Here is a 14,805-nt window from a genome sequence, read left to right on the forward strand (position 1 = left end):
TATTGCATCTTGACAGGGACTGCAGCTGCCTGAGGGAAGTCACCCTCCCGAGACAGGAGGGCAGAGAGTGAAATTTAAATTAACCAGTTGTGATTATAGGCATTCGTAGCGACAGTCGATGTACTGTATATATGAATATTAAACAAGACACAAAATAATTATTGGATCATGAAGATCAAGCAACATTTGCTGTTTTAAATAGAAATAAAGTATACTTCAGTTTTGGTTAACTGTAAAAATTCTTGGTAACTTTGGTGAATTATAAGTTCTCTGTAATATAAGGAAAAGTGCATTTATTTAATTCCTACTTATTATTAAAATATTTATGTTATCTTAAAAGAGTATTATTCTACAGTATATTAATAAAAAGTTTTGAAAATGTTGCTAAAGACAACTATTTTTAAAGAAAACATTTTAAATATCTCAAAACTATTTAAGAATTTGAATCAATCTCCAAACATTGGCCCGATGCCTTCAGATGGTGCTTTCCTCCGAGCAGATGCAAAGCCTCTGTATGGGAAAGGGTTAAAATAGATGCAGTTACTACAGATCCCGTGAGGAGAGAGAGGGCAGAGGGGCAGGGTGTGTCAGGAGCCCGGAGCCTGTGCCCCGGAGCAGGGCTGTGCTGGGCAGCAAGCGCAGCTCTGTGCGCCGGCTGCTCACAAAGATGTGCGGCTCGCCTTGGCCGGCCCAGAGAGCATCTCCAGCAGGAAGCTTTTCTTCACACAGCCACTGCCTGTGCTCCTCCAAGAGCCTGCCCTGCCTACCTTCAGCATCCTGTTTGTATCCCTATTCATTCCAATCAGCCTGGCCATTTGCTATTTCTTTTGTGGCCCGGCGCATTTGCTCCATGTCTTTGAATCTCTTCCTAAGGAGCCGCCTTCTCCGCTCGCTTTCCACCTTCCTCCTTCTGGCCTTTTCCTCAGCTCTCTGGGCCGCTGCTCTCTGCCTCGTGGCTGCCCTTCTGCGCCTGAGCCACCAGCCCAAAAGCAGGAGCAGCGGCTGAGCAATTTGCCAGAGCTGGTGCAGGTAGCGCAAGGCAGCCAGGAGCCAGGGTCCCCAGCCAGGCTCAGCTGGCTCTGGGGGGGCCGCTTTCATCTCCTCTGCACGGGGCTGCCCATCCCCGTGAAATCTGTCCACCATGGAAAGTGGGAACAGGAAGAGGAGCAGCACAAGCCCAGCCAGGACTGCTCTGTGCGCCATGGTCTGCAGGAGGAGAGAGACAAGGCTTTCACTGGGGCTGCCAAGGGAGCTTGTGGGGGCTGAAGTGAGGCCCGGAGGCGCAGGGCTGTGAGGGCAGAAGCAGAGGGCCCCGGGCAGCTGGCAGGCAGCAGGGCCTGTGCCAGTGGGCCAGCAGCAGCAGCCCCGTGCCCCGGCCAAGGCGCCGGCCCCAGGGGCTGGCCCTGGGTGCAGGGGGACAATGCAGGCCCGGGTGCGGCACTTGTGGCCCGGCCCTGGCCCGGCCCAGCCCCGCCACGTGCGCACTCACCGCTTGCCCAGGCTGTGCTGGGCCAGCGTTACCTGCGGGGGCCTTTTCCAGCTGCCCCCATTGTGACACGCTGCCCCTGGTGTCACAGGGGCCAGAGGCATCACAGCCGGGCCAGCCCTGCCCTTGGTGCCCAGCCCAGCTCAGGGGCTCCCAGTGGGCCCAGCAATGAAAGCCCCGGCAGGCAGCAAGTGCAGCCCCTCTGGGAGGGGATGGGCCCCAGGGGTTCCCTCTCAAAGCAGGCAGAAGTCCCCACTGATAAGTTTCCAAAGGGAAAAGATTGTAATCAATAATGTTGAGTAGGATACATATTATCAACTATGAAAACACCTGAGGTGCTTTTTCTAATGGGACTTGTTCTTCTGTGAGTGGGGTTGGGTGATGGTTGCTCAGTTTTTCTTGCTTGACTATTCCCTGATCCAGTCCATCCAAGACTTCTGTGAAACCTTCCCATTATCAGACAGCAGAAATAAAGAACTGCAGTGAAACCACTTCTAGTCCCCTTCAGATCAAGAAGGTGCAGGGAGATGGTTCTGGCAGAGAGTTTGAGCTGCTCTGGACAGAGTCGCACTGCTGTGTTAGCAGGGACTGGCTGCTTGTGTTTTTCTTTGGATGAACAGAATCTTCCTTGTGTCCCCAGTGAGCACATGGAGCTCACACCAGCAGTGCCTCTTGCCCGTTCCCTGCCCAGCCAGACCTTCCAGCCCAGCTGAAATGCCCAGCGTGGCCTTTGAGCACAAAGGGATTGCAGAGCCAAAAGCATCTGTGTAGCCACCATGGTGTTCAGCGGCTGCTGCTCGGGGAAGGGCACTGAGAGGAGGCCACTGCTGCTCTTGTCAGAGCGCTGCTGTGCAGGGATGTCCCTCGACCTGCTCAGTCCCACATCTGCCCATCTTTTGGCCTGCTCTGAGCTCAGGTGGATGCCATCTGCTCCCAGCAGACCCAGCTGCTCCACGGTAGATGCACAGGCATGGAATCCAAAACCTTGAGTATCCCCTGAGTAGCCAGGCATTCAGCTGTTCAGTTTGTCACGGCCCACAGCAGGGGTTAGAACAAGACGGTTTTTCAGATTCCTTGTGACCCGAACCATTCCAGGATTCTAGGATTTCTCCATGACTGACTTTGGTCCCCTCAAAAGACCTCCTCTCTCCTCTCTTCCCTCCACCTGTGGAGAACGCATTCTGATGCTGCTGCTGCTGTTGGGACAGGTTGGTGGATACTCTTCCTGCCATCCCATGGGTGTAAGCATGACTCCTCTCTGAAGCCTTTGTCCCTGAATCAGTGCCTTCAAAGAACAGTTATCTCCCCTCCTTCCTTTTCCATTCAGCACTTGAGCAGACACAGCATTTCTCATCGTTTCCCACAGAACAGTACAGGTGCCAGTTCCCATCTTGTGGAGCCCTCTGCCATAAATCAGCCTGACAGGTTTATTCTCTACGTAATGGGAAATGATGACAAATGCAGCTGCATAATCACGTTAGTAACTCACCATAATGACTGCTTCTGGGGTGATTTATGGGTTTTGTCACATGTGAGCTTTCAGAACTTTAGAGATTACATTTTTCACACTTTTTTGTCGGAATCTCAGTTTATCAGACTTTACTGCAGCATTATCACTTGCAGTACAACCCTGGACTTCACAAATGTATCACATCAGCGTGAAAAAGGCAGAGAAAACAAGAACTGTTGTGAATTAATGAGCCGGGTAACACATGTCTCACAACAGCGATGAAACAACCTGTGTTCTTCTTCAAGCCGCAACAGAAAGTCCCAAAGTCTGGTTATTTAATTTTTTTTTTTTTTCCACAAAACACAAGCAGAGGCAAAGAACTGAAACAACACAGCCAGGCTTGAAACCTGAAAGATCTGAAAGGCTGAGTCTATCCTAGTTAGTGGTGAAATGATGTGTGAAGCTGTCCTAGATGTTCAAATGAAGAAGATTGATTCCCAGTTATAATATGGCTTCTAAGCAAAACACTGGGATTATATAGGAGAAATGCATGTGTCATGAAACAACCAAGAAATCAGAGAGACAGTTCCAAGCTCTACTGTGAAGGTCTGGGAAATGTTCAGAGTTAGCATCTGTGGAGTTTGGTGCAGGATAAACTGGAACAAAAGGCCATCATTACCCAAAATGATTTAGTTTGGGCTAGTTTGTTGACTCTTTGGTTTGTTTTTTGGGTTTGTTTTGTTTTGTTTGTTTCTTTTGCTTTTTGTCAGATAATGTTTTATAATACTCGAAGAAATATGATGAAAAGGTCGGCATGATCCATCAGACACAAGCAGCAGAGCTGGGGTAGATGCAACATGTTCCTTGCACTGGAGGGTAGACAGAGGCAGGATCTGGTTTGGGGTCAATCCCACCTGGATCAGGGAGGTGGCTGAAACCTGGGCTGGCCAAAGCCTTAGAATCACAAAATATCCTGGGCTGGAAAGGACCCCCAAGGATCACCAAGTCCAGCTCCTGGCCCTGCAGAGGACACCTCCCCAAGAATCCCACGCTGTGCCTTGGCATGTGCTGGTGGGCAGGAGCACACAGCTGGCCGTGGCTTTGGGTGCATGGGTAAGATGAGATGGTGAGGAGCATCCCTGCTCCCTGAGCTCCTGGAGAGCTGCAGACACTGATCACTGGTAAGGACAGCACCAGGGCCATGGCCTGGGGCTGGTGATCTGGTGCCTCCTTCCTGCTGCTGCTTTCTGCTACAGATAACAGCCTGGTACCAAGGTCTTGTTGCTGAGGTGATAAACGGCTGGGGAGATTCCCTCCCTGCTCTTGTCTGCACGAGTTCTTATGCTCAGCACCAGGAAGGATTGGGCCAGAATGGAGGCATTTGGGGTCTCAGGGCTGAGGCTGAGACAGACAGGCAGGCAGAGCAGCTCCTCCTGGCTGATGCAAACATTAGCCCTGTGCTGGCCAGGCCAGTGATCCATAGCTATGGGTCCACAGTGATGGTGGTGCTGGGTATTCACTGGGAGAAGAGGAGGTGTAAAATGAAGCTTCTGAAGCTGCTTGGGATCCTGGAAGCTGCTCAGACCCCACTTGACCACAGTGGTTGTTTGGCCAGCTGAAGTGATGGAATTTACTGGGCTGTGCAGGGACAGTTTTCTGTGCAAACATGAAGGACTTTCAGGGGGGATGAAATACGGCCTCATAGTAGAAACAGCTGGGCTGAACACTCTTTATTCCAGCTATGAATCTTTGCTCTTAAGAGCAATGGATTCCACCTTTCATTAAACCAGAACTTCTTGTTGTTGTTGTTGTTATTTTGAGGAACAAAAATGACCTTTCTTGTTTATTTTATGAGCATTTTTAAATCTTTGTTGTTTATTTCATTAGCATTTTAAATCATCTTGTCACCCACTGCATGCATGAAACATGAGATGTTCCCAAAGTGTAGCTCACTTCAGACAGGGAGTGCTGATAGTTGGCAGATCTGTACAGGTGTCCTCATCCTGGGTGCATTGGATGTTATCCCATCCAAGCAGGCAGTTTAACACAAGCAGCCTTTTCACTGAGCTTAATTAACAACAGAAATAAAAACTATATCTTTATAGCAAAGTTACTTTGACATCTACCATCACTCAGCAAGAGGTTTATTGTTATGGACACATAATATTGGCTTTTTGCAGAGATTAAAATGGATTTTCTATCTGTGGTGTTCAAGTAACTTTGTTATTGTCTTGGTTTGAAAAGCCAGGTGTCTGCTAAGGAAGGCAGGAGCCTCCCCTGGAGTGGAAAATGTAAACCCTCCCTCTGAATTGTTATAATTTTGAAATTAGGGAGCTTTCAGGCAAAGATATGGGAATAGGAATAACAGTTCTTTTTTAGGAAAAAATAAAAATATAAATGCAGTAGTACAAACGAAAAAAACCCCACTGACAGAGTCAGAACAGGGCCTGACACCCTGTGGGTCAGGGTGCTGGCAGCAGTCCCATTCAGTGGTGGCTGCAGCCCTCCTGCAGTGCCAGGTGTGGCTCTGTTGGAGCAGGGATCCTGGAGAAGGGTGGAGTTTTCCTCTGAAGGTCCAGGGCTGCTGTAGATGGGCCTGGGAATCTTCCTTCCTCTGGGAATCCAGTTGGAAAAGGCTGATCCTCTGGGAATCCCGTGGAGAAGAAAGACAGCTGCTCCTCTGGGAATCCAGGAGGAAAAGGCTGCCTACAGTGTTCCAAATCTCAGATTCTATCCAGGTAGGAATGCTTGGCTCCTCCCCCTGGGCGGAGCATCTCCCAATGGGATGATGTCATTTAATCAGCCATGCAGTGACACTCAGTGGCACATTACCAGAAGATTAATAATTAATAATTAATGGCCTATTAATGGAACACACCTCCCCACAGGGAGGATTGGTTGTGGAAGAGAGAAACTGCCCAATGAACAGAAGATAACTGCCCCACCACTGACAGATGGCAAACAGAACACACACTTATCTTGCAGTCCAGGACCTGTCCCCACTGGCTGCCCCCATTCTCCAGAGTTCATGGTGTCCAGGGAGGCTGCAGCTGCCGGTGCCAGGAACAAACGAGACGGGTCTGGGTTTCAGAAAGCTCCAGAGTCCATTTCTGACCCCCGAAAGACAGGGCAAAGGCAGGGCTGTGGGGCTTTTATAGAGTATCCCAGGGCTGGAGTTTGGGTTTGTGTTGGATCGGCAGGAGAAATGTGGCATGCAATATGACTGATCAGCAAGTCTCGAACTTTATTGAGAGTCACACATATTTATATTGGTGTTAATAAAGCTCATACATATTGCAAAGGAGCGCTCATTATTGGTTAGTTACTTATCGGCCAACTACGCCTCCTTCTGCATTCTTGTGGTTATTCTGTTGAAACTATTCTTCATATTTTTGGCAAAAGAGCCTCTTCCCTATCCTGTTGTTGCATCAAGGGCATAATGTCCTTGCCTTATATGGACACTGACTGCTGACTTCTAGACTTGTCTCCTTCTTGCTTAACCAGGGGTATTATGTTGACGTGACCTTTCTCAGCCAGCCGTCTACAAAGCTCAGCGGGACAAGGCTCCTGTCCATGCTCTCCCACATTCCACAGTGCCCAGGCCACACCAGGAGTGCTCAGAGCTGCAGCCAAAAGCTTCCTATCAATCCTCTCTTGCGGAGGACACCAGCACAGAGGCACAGGTGCCACCTCCTCCAGCTAAGCCCAGGAGATCCACCTCCTCACCAGCTGCAAGAGCAGGACGCTTATGTGCCAGCCGCCCCTCCCAACCCCGTTCTTCCCCTCGTGACCTGAAGGCGCATCCCCACCTTGAGACACCCGGGGCAGGAAGAAGAGCTGGCTCCGGACGATGTCCTCGTTGCTGTGGAAAGGAAGGTGCCCACAGAGCAGCTCATAGAGCAGGATGCCCAGGGACCAGATGGTGGCTGGCTGGCCATGGTAGCAGCCAAAGAGGATCCACTCCGGTGGGCTGTACTCCGGCGTTCCTATGGGACACGGGCGCAGCTCATCAGGCCCATGCTGCTCCCTCCCTCCCAGCCAGCTCCCGTTCCACAACAGCCAGCCCCTGCCCTGCCATAAAGCAACTTGGCTGCAGCTGGCTGAAGATGGATTCCCCCTCCTTCCTTCCCTCCTTCCTTCCCTCCCTCTTCTCCCTCTGCCAGCCAAGGGGGGAACTCCACTGCCCGGCTGGGCCCCGGCTTTGGGCTCACCTGACATCCGGTTGTAGAACGTGTCCTGGAGGATTGTGCCGCAGCCGAAGTCGATGAGCTTCGCCTCGCCCATGGCCAGGTTTACGAGGACGTTCTCGGCCTTGATGTGGGGGTGCAGGACGCCGCGGCTGCTGCAGTGCCCCATGGCCTCCAGCACCTGGTGGAACAGCCCCCGCCCCACGGGCTCCGTCAGGAACCGCCGCTCGTGCAGGAAGTACCAGAGGTGCTGACAGCGCTGCGGACGCTCCATGAGCAGCGCGAAGCCCTCGGGCACCTTGAACCAGTCCAGGAGCTGCACGACGCTGAGGAAGCCAGGCCGCGACACCTTCCACAGCAGCGCCAGCTCCAGGGGCACAAGGGCGCCCTTGCGCTGCGGGGGGACCGCGATGCCGTCAGCGGAGCCGATGCTGCACCGCGCCTTGGGCAGCCCCTGCCCGGCCCCGCCGCGGCTCGCCATGGCCCGGCCCGGGGCGCTGCGCGGCCCCCGCTCACTCCACGCTCGCTGCCCTCGCAGCGTTCCGGCTGCCGCCCTGCCGGGCCTCGCCTCAGCCCCGCCCGGCACGCCCCGCCGGCTCCTCCCGCTGGCCCCGCTCACTCCCCAGCCGCGCCCACTCCGAGATGCGCTCCCGGACACTCGCTTGATGGCCGCCTGCGAGCCAAGGCCAGCGGCGGGCTGAGCTCATCGCCCGTCGCCCGCTGGCCGCCCTCCGAGCCGGCCCCGTCTCTTCCCGGGGCGCCGTCGGCGAGGCGGGGACCGGAGTAAACGCTGCCGCAGCCGCCGCTGCCCAGCAGCGGGCCCTGCCGCTAGAGCTGCTCCAGGGGAGGCCTCTCCGCCCGTGCGGGCAGCACCGCGCTGCCGCTCTTCTGCCCGGGGCACCCGCCCGCCCGGCGCGCTGCTGCTTGCCGAGCCGCCCCGGGCTGCGGCGGCTCGGGGCCGGCGGCCGAGCTGGCGAGCGGCGGAGCTCGGAGCGGGGCAGCTGCCGGCCACGCTCTGGGCCACGGGGCGGGAGCCGGGCGGCAGCGGGGCGGCTGCGGGCGGAACCGCGGCAGGGGCTTCGTTCGGGGCCGGGGCCTCGGCCGGGGCTGGGCCAGAGCCCGCACCAGGCGCAGCCAAAAGCCCGCGCTGCTCCGCCAGCACCAGAGCGAGCGGCTCTTCCAGCGGCGCCACAGCCAGGACGGAGAGAGCCCGGCCGAGGCGGAACCACGGCGGGCCGGGCAGGGGCGGGCACGGGGCGGCCCCGCCGAGGGGCGCCTTGCGGGACGCGGCATCAGCCGGGCTGGGAGAGGCGGAACACGGACGGCACGGCACGGGACGGGAGTAGAGTGAGTGTGAGAGGGAGAAGGGGATGCGGAGCGAGTGAAAAGTCGAGTGGAAAACCGATCGAGAGAAGCGCTGCTGGTGCTGCTGCGGAGCCGCCGGAGCTCGCGGCCGTTCCTCCGTTGCCCCCGCGAACCCAACGGAGGAGCCGCCGCGCGCCCCAAGGAACGAAAGAGAGAAACAAACAAATCACACACCAAAGTCATTCCTATTAGAGAAGTAACCAAAGAAAACAATGTAGCAATAACGAAGACTGTTGGCTTGTGGCTTCTTTCTTCTTTGCACGCGACCAAGCATTTCATGGGGAACAATTGCGTCTTCTGACAATTTTGCCAGAGTGGACAGGAGCAGAGCATTTACTTTTTAAGTAGAAAAGGGAAATTGTGTCAGTAATGTCATCTCTTTTCATCCTCTGTTGACACAGTTGCAGGCTGCCAAAAGACATGGTCTGTAGTGTGGAACTTGGGGCCAAGTTTCTTTTTCTGCCAGAGGATGAGGAGGGGAAGTATCCCAGAATCATGGAGTCGTGGCATGGTTTGGCTTGGAAGGGATCTGGAAAATCCCATGGCTGCAACCCCCCTGCTGTGGCTGGGGACCCCTTGCACTGGACCGGCTTGTCTAGAGCTCCATGCAGCCTGGCTTTGAACACTGTCAGGGACGGGACATGCCCACCTTCTCTGGGCAACCTGTTCCAGGAGAGCCTTTTTTCTCAATCCCTTACCTAAACCTAATCTCTCTCCATTTGGATCCATGCTCCCTTCTCCTGTCCTTGCCTGCCCCCGTACAAAGTCCCTGTCCAGCTTTCTTGTGTGTTGCCCTCAGGTACTGGAAGGCCACAGCTGGATCGAGGCTGGGTCTCTTTCCCAGGCTGAAGAAGCCGAGCTGTGTCAGCCTTTCCTTGCAGGAGAGGAGCTGCAGCCCCGGCACCATCTGGGTGTCCCTGCTGGGCCCCTGCTGCAGCGTGTCCACGTCCTTGCCGTCCGTGCCGGGGAGCCCGGCAGAGGCGGAGGCAGCGCTGCAGGTGCAGGGTCAGCGGCGGGGAGGAGACCCGGCCCTGGCAGCGGCTCCGGGAGCAGCGATCGGCGCTGGGCCGCCCGCACTGCAGAGAGCCGGGGCCCTTGTGCCTGCCCTTGTGCCCAGGGCGCCTTTCCCCGCCGCCCGCCCGCCCGCCCGCTCGGGGGAAATGCCCCCTGTGCCGCCCCTCAGGGCCGCCCCTCGCCGCTGCCCCGGGCGCTCCCGGCGCCGCCTGGAGGGGCCCAGGCCTCGGCCTCACCCTGCTCAGCCCGAGGCCTGGAAAAGCAGATTCAAACACCCACCCAGAAAGTGCCCCAGGATGCCAAGGTCAATCTTTTGTCACCAGCTCGGCTTTGCTATCAGAGTCTGGACGGGAGTAGAAAATCACCAGGGGAAAAGAGCATGAACAAGTTCTGCCTTGGCACTACCTCAAGCTGTGGGGTACCACTTGTTGGTTTCACTGGCTCTGCATTGAAGGCACTTGAGACAGTAATTCATGTTCAGACTCAAGTGTTTATTATTTCTTATCAGTAAAACAGCCTCATTACTGGGAGTTCAGCAGCTTTTCAGTAGAAGGCACAAAATGGCCCACAATCTCTTGTTCCAAGGTCTTTTAAGACTAAACTATCCAATTAGGAACTGACACCTAGATTATTTTCCCTTTTAACCCAATAACTGATCCCAAAGAGCCTGCAATGTGGAATTTCTGCCCAATTACAAAAAGCCACCCAAACCCATGAAGAAGAAGGAAGAAGCATGAAGAAGAAACCCAGGACAAAACACTGTGCCTTCCATTTTGCTTCCATCCACAACATACTAAAAATCCCAAAACCTCAATTTCTCAGAGTCAGAGTAGACCAAAGCCCAAAAACTGGAGGTGATAAAAATGGACTAAAACCACAACCAAGGAATCTGCATCGCCCTGAAATACCTTTCCCCTTACATCAGCCTGGTGCATATTCATAGACCCTCATGCATATCCATAAACTACTTTACATATTCCAGGAATGATTTTACACGGCCCCTCCTTGGGTCTGCCTTTTCAGAGCATGTGTGTTTCTTGGCTGTGGTTTTGGCTCCTTCTCTTTATCACCTCCAGGTTTTGGGCCTTGGTGCACTCTGCCTTCAGACAGGGAGTGCTGATAGTTGGCAGATCTGTACAGGTGTCCTCATCCTGTGTGCATTGGATGTTATCCCATCCAAGCAGGCAGTTTAACACAAGCAGCTATTTCACTGAGCTTAATTAACAACAGAAATAAAAACTATAGAACAAAGTTACTTTAAAAAACAGTCCCAGCCCATATTTGATCCCAGTCTGTGTGGTCCTGATCCATATGGTCCCAGTCCCTGGGATCCCAGTCCATACAGTCCCAGTCCATATTTGATCCCACTTCAGGCTATCCTGGTCTGGAGGGTTCTGATCCACAGGATCCCCATCCATGTGATCCCAGCCCATATTTGATCCCAGCCCATATTTGATCCCAGCCCATATTTGATCCCAGTCCGTATTTGATCCCAGCCCATCTTTGATCCCAGTCTGTGGGGTCCGGCACACACTCCCTGGGTCTGGAATTCCAGTTCCCAGCCAGGAAAAAATGTTCCTGCCCTTGAACTTCCTTCCTTTCCCCTCAACAAATTGCAATAAAATTATAAACAAAGAAATAATAATTGAAATTAAATAAATTATAATAAAAATAAAATATGAAAATCTAAACTCTTCTTTACAATACTCCAACAATGAGTCAAACCAAACCAACAACTATTACTATAATATTACCAATGCATATAAATAAACAAATTATATATCAAGAAATACCTTTTGAAAGTTTTAACTCGATGGCTAATATACTTGAGATAAAAAATATCTAAAAAACAAACATGCAATCTAACACACCTTAGTTAAACAATTCATATTACAAATATACTAAACACAAAACCAAACACAATGATAATTTCTCATACCTTTTAACCAAATAATTTATAACACCCCTAAATACTCTAAAACAATTAAATTACAATTAAAAAAATTAAACGCAGGGGGGTGGTTTTATTTGGATACTGGTTTTTTGGATTGCTTGGGTTAGATGATTCTAAAGAAGGGATTCTTATGGGAATTAATTCAGCTGACAAGGTGACACCACAAACAAAATTGCCTGAAAATGAATGGGACAGAAATCAGTAACTCAGAAATTTTTATTTGCTATCAAATACATCCCACACAGCCAGGCCCACACAATCCCCATCCCACCGTTCCACATGATCGCACTTCTCCCAGTCTGCTTCCAACCCCATCTCGACCTGGTGGCTGTGGAATGGAGTGAGTTTGCCATGGGATTGAGTTTTTTTGAGGAGGGAACAAGGAATTTGAGGTGGAATTGAGCCCTTTTGGGTTAAAATTCATTTGTTTTCAGTGAGATTTGAGTGGTTTTGAAGTGACAGATGAATCCCTCTTGGCTTTTGAACTGCTAAGAGATGGAGAAGGGAAAAAAATTCAGGCCAAACCAAAAGGAGAAGCAGCCAGGTGTGTTCCCAACATGGATCACAGGGAATGTGAGTGACCAGGGCTGTGCCCAAAGTGCCTCCTCCAGTGGGGGATGGAGCTGCAGCAGCGCACGAAGCTCTTCCCGCACTCGGGGCACTCGCAGGGCTTCCCTTACCGGTGCCTCCGTTGGTGTTGGGTCAAGTGAGAGCTCCTGGAGAAGCTCTTCCCACACTGGGGACACTCGTAGGGCCTCTCCCCGGTGTGGATGCGCTGGTGAAGGACGAGGTGGGAGTTGAGCTTGAATCCCTTCCCGCAGTCGGGGCATTGGAAGGGCCTCTCCTCTGTGTGACTCTGATAGTGCCGGAGGAGATGGGACCTGATTTGAAACCCCTTCCCACACTCAGAACACTCGTAGGGCCTCTCCCCAGTGTGGATCTTTTGGTGGACGATCAGGTTGGAGCTGCAGCTGAAGCTCCTCCCACATTCTTCACACTCGTAGGGCTTCTCCCCTGTGTGGATCCTTTGGTGTTTGATCAGGTCAGAGCTCCCCCTGAAACTCTTCCCACACTGCCCACACTCGTAGGGCCGTTCCCCAGTGTGGATGCGCCGGTGCTTGACGAGGTCAGAGTTGCGCTTGAATCCCTTCCCACAGTCGGGGCATTGGAAGGGCCTCTCCTCTGTGTGACTCTGATAGTGCTGGAGGAGACTGGAGCTGGTCTGAAACCTCTTCCCACACTTGGAGCACTCATAGGGCCTCTCCCCCGTGTGGGTCCTCTGGTGCCTGATCAGGCTGGAGCTCCAGCTGAAGCTCTTCCCACACTCCCCACACTCGTAGGGCCGTTCCCCAGTGTGGATCCTCTGGTGCCTGATCAGCTCGGAGTTCCACCTGAAGCTCTTCCCACACTCCACGCACGTGTGGGGCTTCTCCCCATCATGGAGCTGCTCATGGAGCACCAGCTCCGAGCTCTGACTCCATCTCCGGCCGCCTTCCCGGCCCAGGCTGGCTCTTTCCCCCTCACATCCCCGCCATCTGCGTTTGCAGCCCCTCCTCGTGCGGCATCTCCGGGCCTTTTCCTCCCCGTTGGCTTCCTGCCCCGTGGAGCCGCTCAAAACGGCCTCTGCCACCAGGTTCTGCCGCGGGCATTTGTCCTCCCTGCTCTCCATGCTCAGCTCCTGCTCTGGGCGAGGAAGGACAAGGACAGCATGGGATTTGCCTCCGTGCCACAGGCAAGGGCAACGAGATCCCCCCAGGCCGTCTCTGGGGACGCACTGCCCCCTCTTGGCTCTCCCCATTTCGGGATGCCGGGGCTCTTTGGGCTCCCGGGCTCCCTTCTCCCCTCATTCTCTGCTCTGGGCTGCAGAGGCTCCAAGGAGTCCCCCCTGCCCCTCTCCAGGCTCTTGAGGCTCCCGCCAATGGCGGCGCTCCCCCCTCTCTGGCCTCCCCACTTTGGCCTCCTGGGGGACACAGGGCTCTGCTCCTCCAGGCTGCCTCTGCCGGCAGCCGCCACCGCCACCCCCCCGATGTCTCCCCGAGGGGCCTTTTCCGCTCAGCCTTGGACTTCTTCATTCTCCAAACATCCCCCCAAAAACCCAACCCAGGGACCCCCCGGGATATCCGGGCCGGGCTCCCCCTGCCCACTTACCTGCGCCATGGTGGGGGGGGGGGGCGATGATCCCACAGGTGGGGGCTGCAAATTCAGGCAGGGCTCGAGACCGCGTGGCTCCCTGAGCTCAGCCTTGATCTGCCTTTGTCCCTCCTCTTCCTCTTCCTCACGCTCCTCTCTGTTTTCCCCACCTCCTTCTCATCTTCTATCCCTCCCCTTCCATTCCTTCTCCTCCTCCTCCCCCTCCATCCCTGCCCTTCCCTCCCTCCTCCTCCTCCCCCAGCAGCAGCCACACCCTCGGTGCCCCGTTCCCGCAGCCCTCGCAGCCCGCGGCAGCAGCGGCCATGGAGCCGGGCCAGGTCGGCATGGGCAGCGCGGGGCTCTCGGCTGCTCCCAGCCGCTGCGGGCGGGGGGAACCCGGCCCGGGCCAAAGGAGAGGCAAACTGGGCAAACTGGGGGCTGCACATCCAAACTGGGCCTTGCTGGGGACCCTGCCTGGCCACTGCCAGCCCTTGGGGCTCCTCTCGGCACATCCGCAAGGGGGAAACGCACACAGGCCTGGGGGATCCCAGCAGTGGCAGCACTGCCAGGGACTGGGCTGCACTGGGATCGTACAGAGGGTGACTGGGATTATGCTGAGGGTGACTGGGAACAGCTGTGAACAACTGGGATCATGCCAGGAGCAACTGGGAGTGACTGGCTGCACGCTGGGGGTGACTGGAAACTGCTGGGCTTATACTGGGATGAACGGGATCATGCTGGAGCTGACTGGGATCATTCTGGCAGTGAGTGCCACTACACTGAGGCTGACTGGCAGTGCTTGGGAGCAAATGGGATCATACTGGAAGGAACTGCAAAGATGCTGGAGGGAACTGGGCTACACTGGGGGATACTGGGAGTGACTGGAACAAAAGTGAGAGTGAAAGAGAGAAACTGGAACCATGTGGAGCACAACTGGTTCATACTGGCAGGGACTGGGAGCACACTGGGGCCATATTTGGATCATACTGGGAGGGACTGGACTAATACTGGGAGGATCTGAGAGGGACTGGGAGCACACCCTGCACATCATCCCCCATACTGGGCCTGACTGGGAGCAACTGGGAGCACGCTGGCAGCAAATGGCATCATACTGTATAATCCCAGTATGAGTGTAGCCACTCCCAGTATGATCCCAGTCCCTTGCAGTCTAATCCCAGTTGCTCCCAGTCACTCCCAGTCTGATGCCAGTGCCCCCAGT

General features: G+C 54.4%; 2 protein-coding genes across 2 annotated transcripts in view; one reads left to right on the forward strand and one right to left on the reverse strand.

Moving 5' to 3' along the window:
- The window catches only part of LOC129126583 (uncharacterized), a 311,266-nt gene that overhangs the window by 76,352 nt on the left and 220,109 nt on the right, over positions 1–14,805 (forward strand). The window lies entirely within an intron of this gene.
- On the reverse strand, positions 11,816–13,136 carry LOC143696094 (uncharacterized). The gene has a single exon (XM_077191301.1). The coding sequence runs from the start codon at positions 13,123–13,125 to the stop codon at positions 12,133–12,135; it is 993 nt and encodes a 330-aa protein (XP_077047416.1). The 5' UTR covers positions 13,126–13,136; the 3' UTR covers positions 11,816–12,132.

The sequence above is a fragment of the Agelaius phoeniceus genome, chromosome 28 (genome assembly GCF_051311805.1).
Source record: "Agelaius phoeniceus isolate bAgePho1 chromosome 28, bAgePho1.hap1, whole genome shotgun sequence".
In the NCBI taxonomy this organism is placed as follows: domain Eukaryota; kingdom Metazoa; phylum Chordata; class Aves; order Passeriformes; family Icteridae; genus Agelaius; species Agelaius phoeniceus.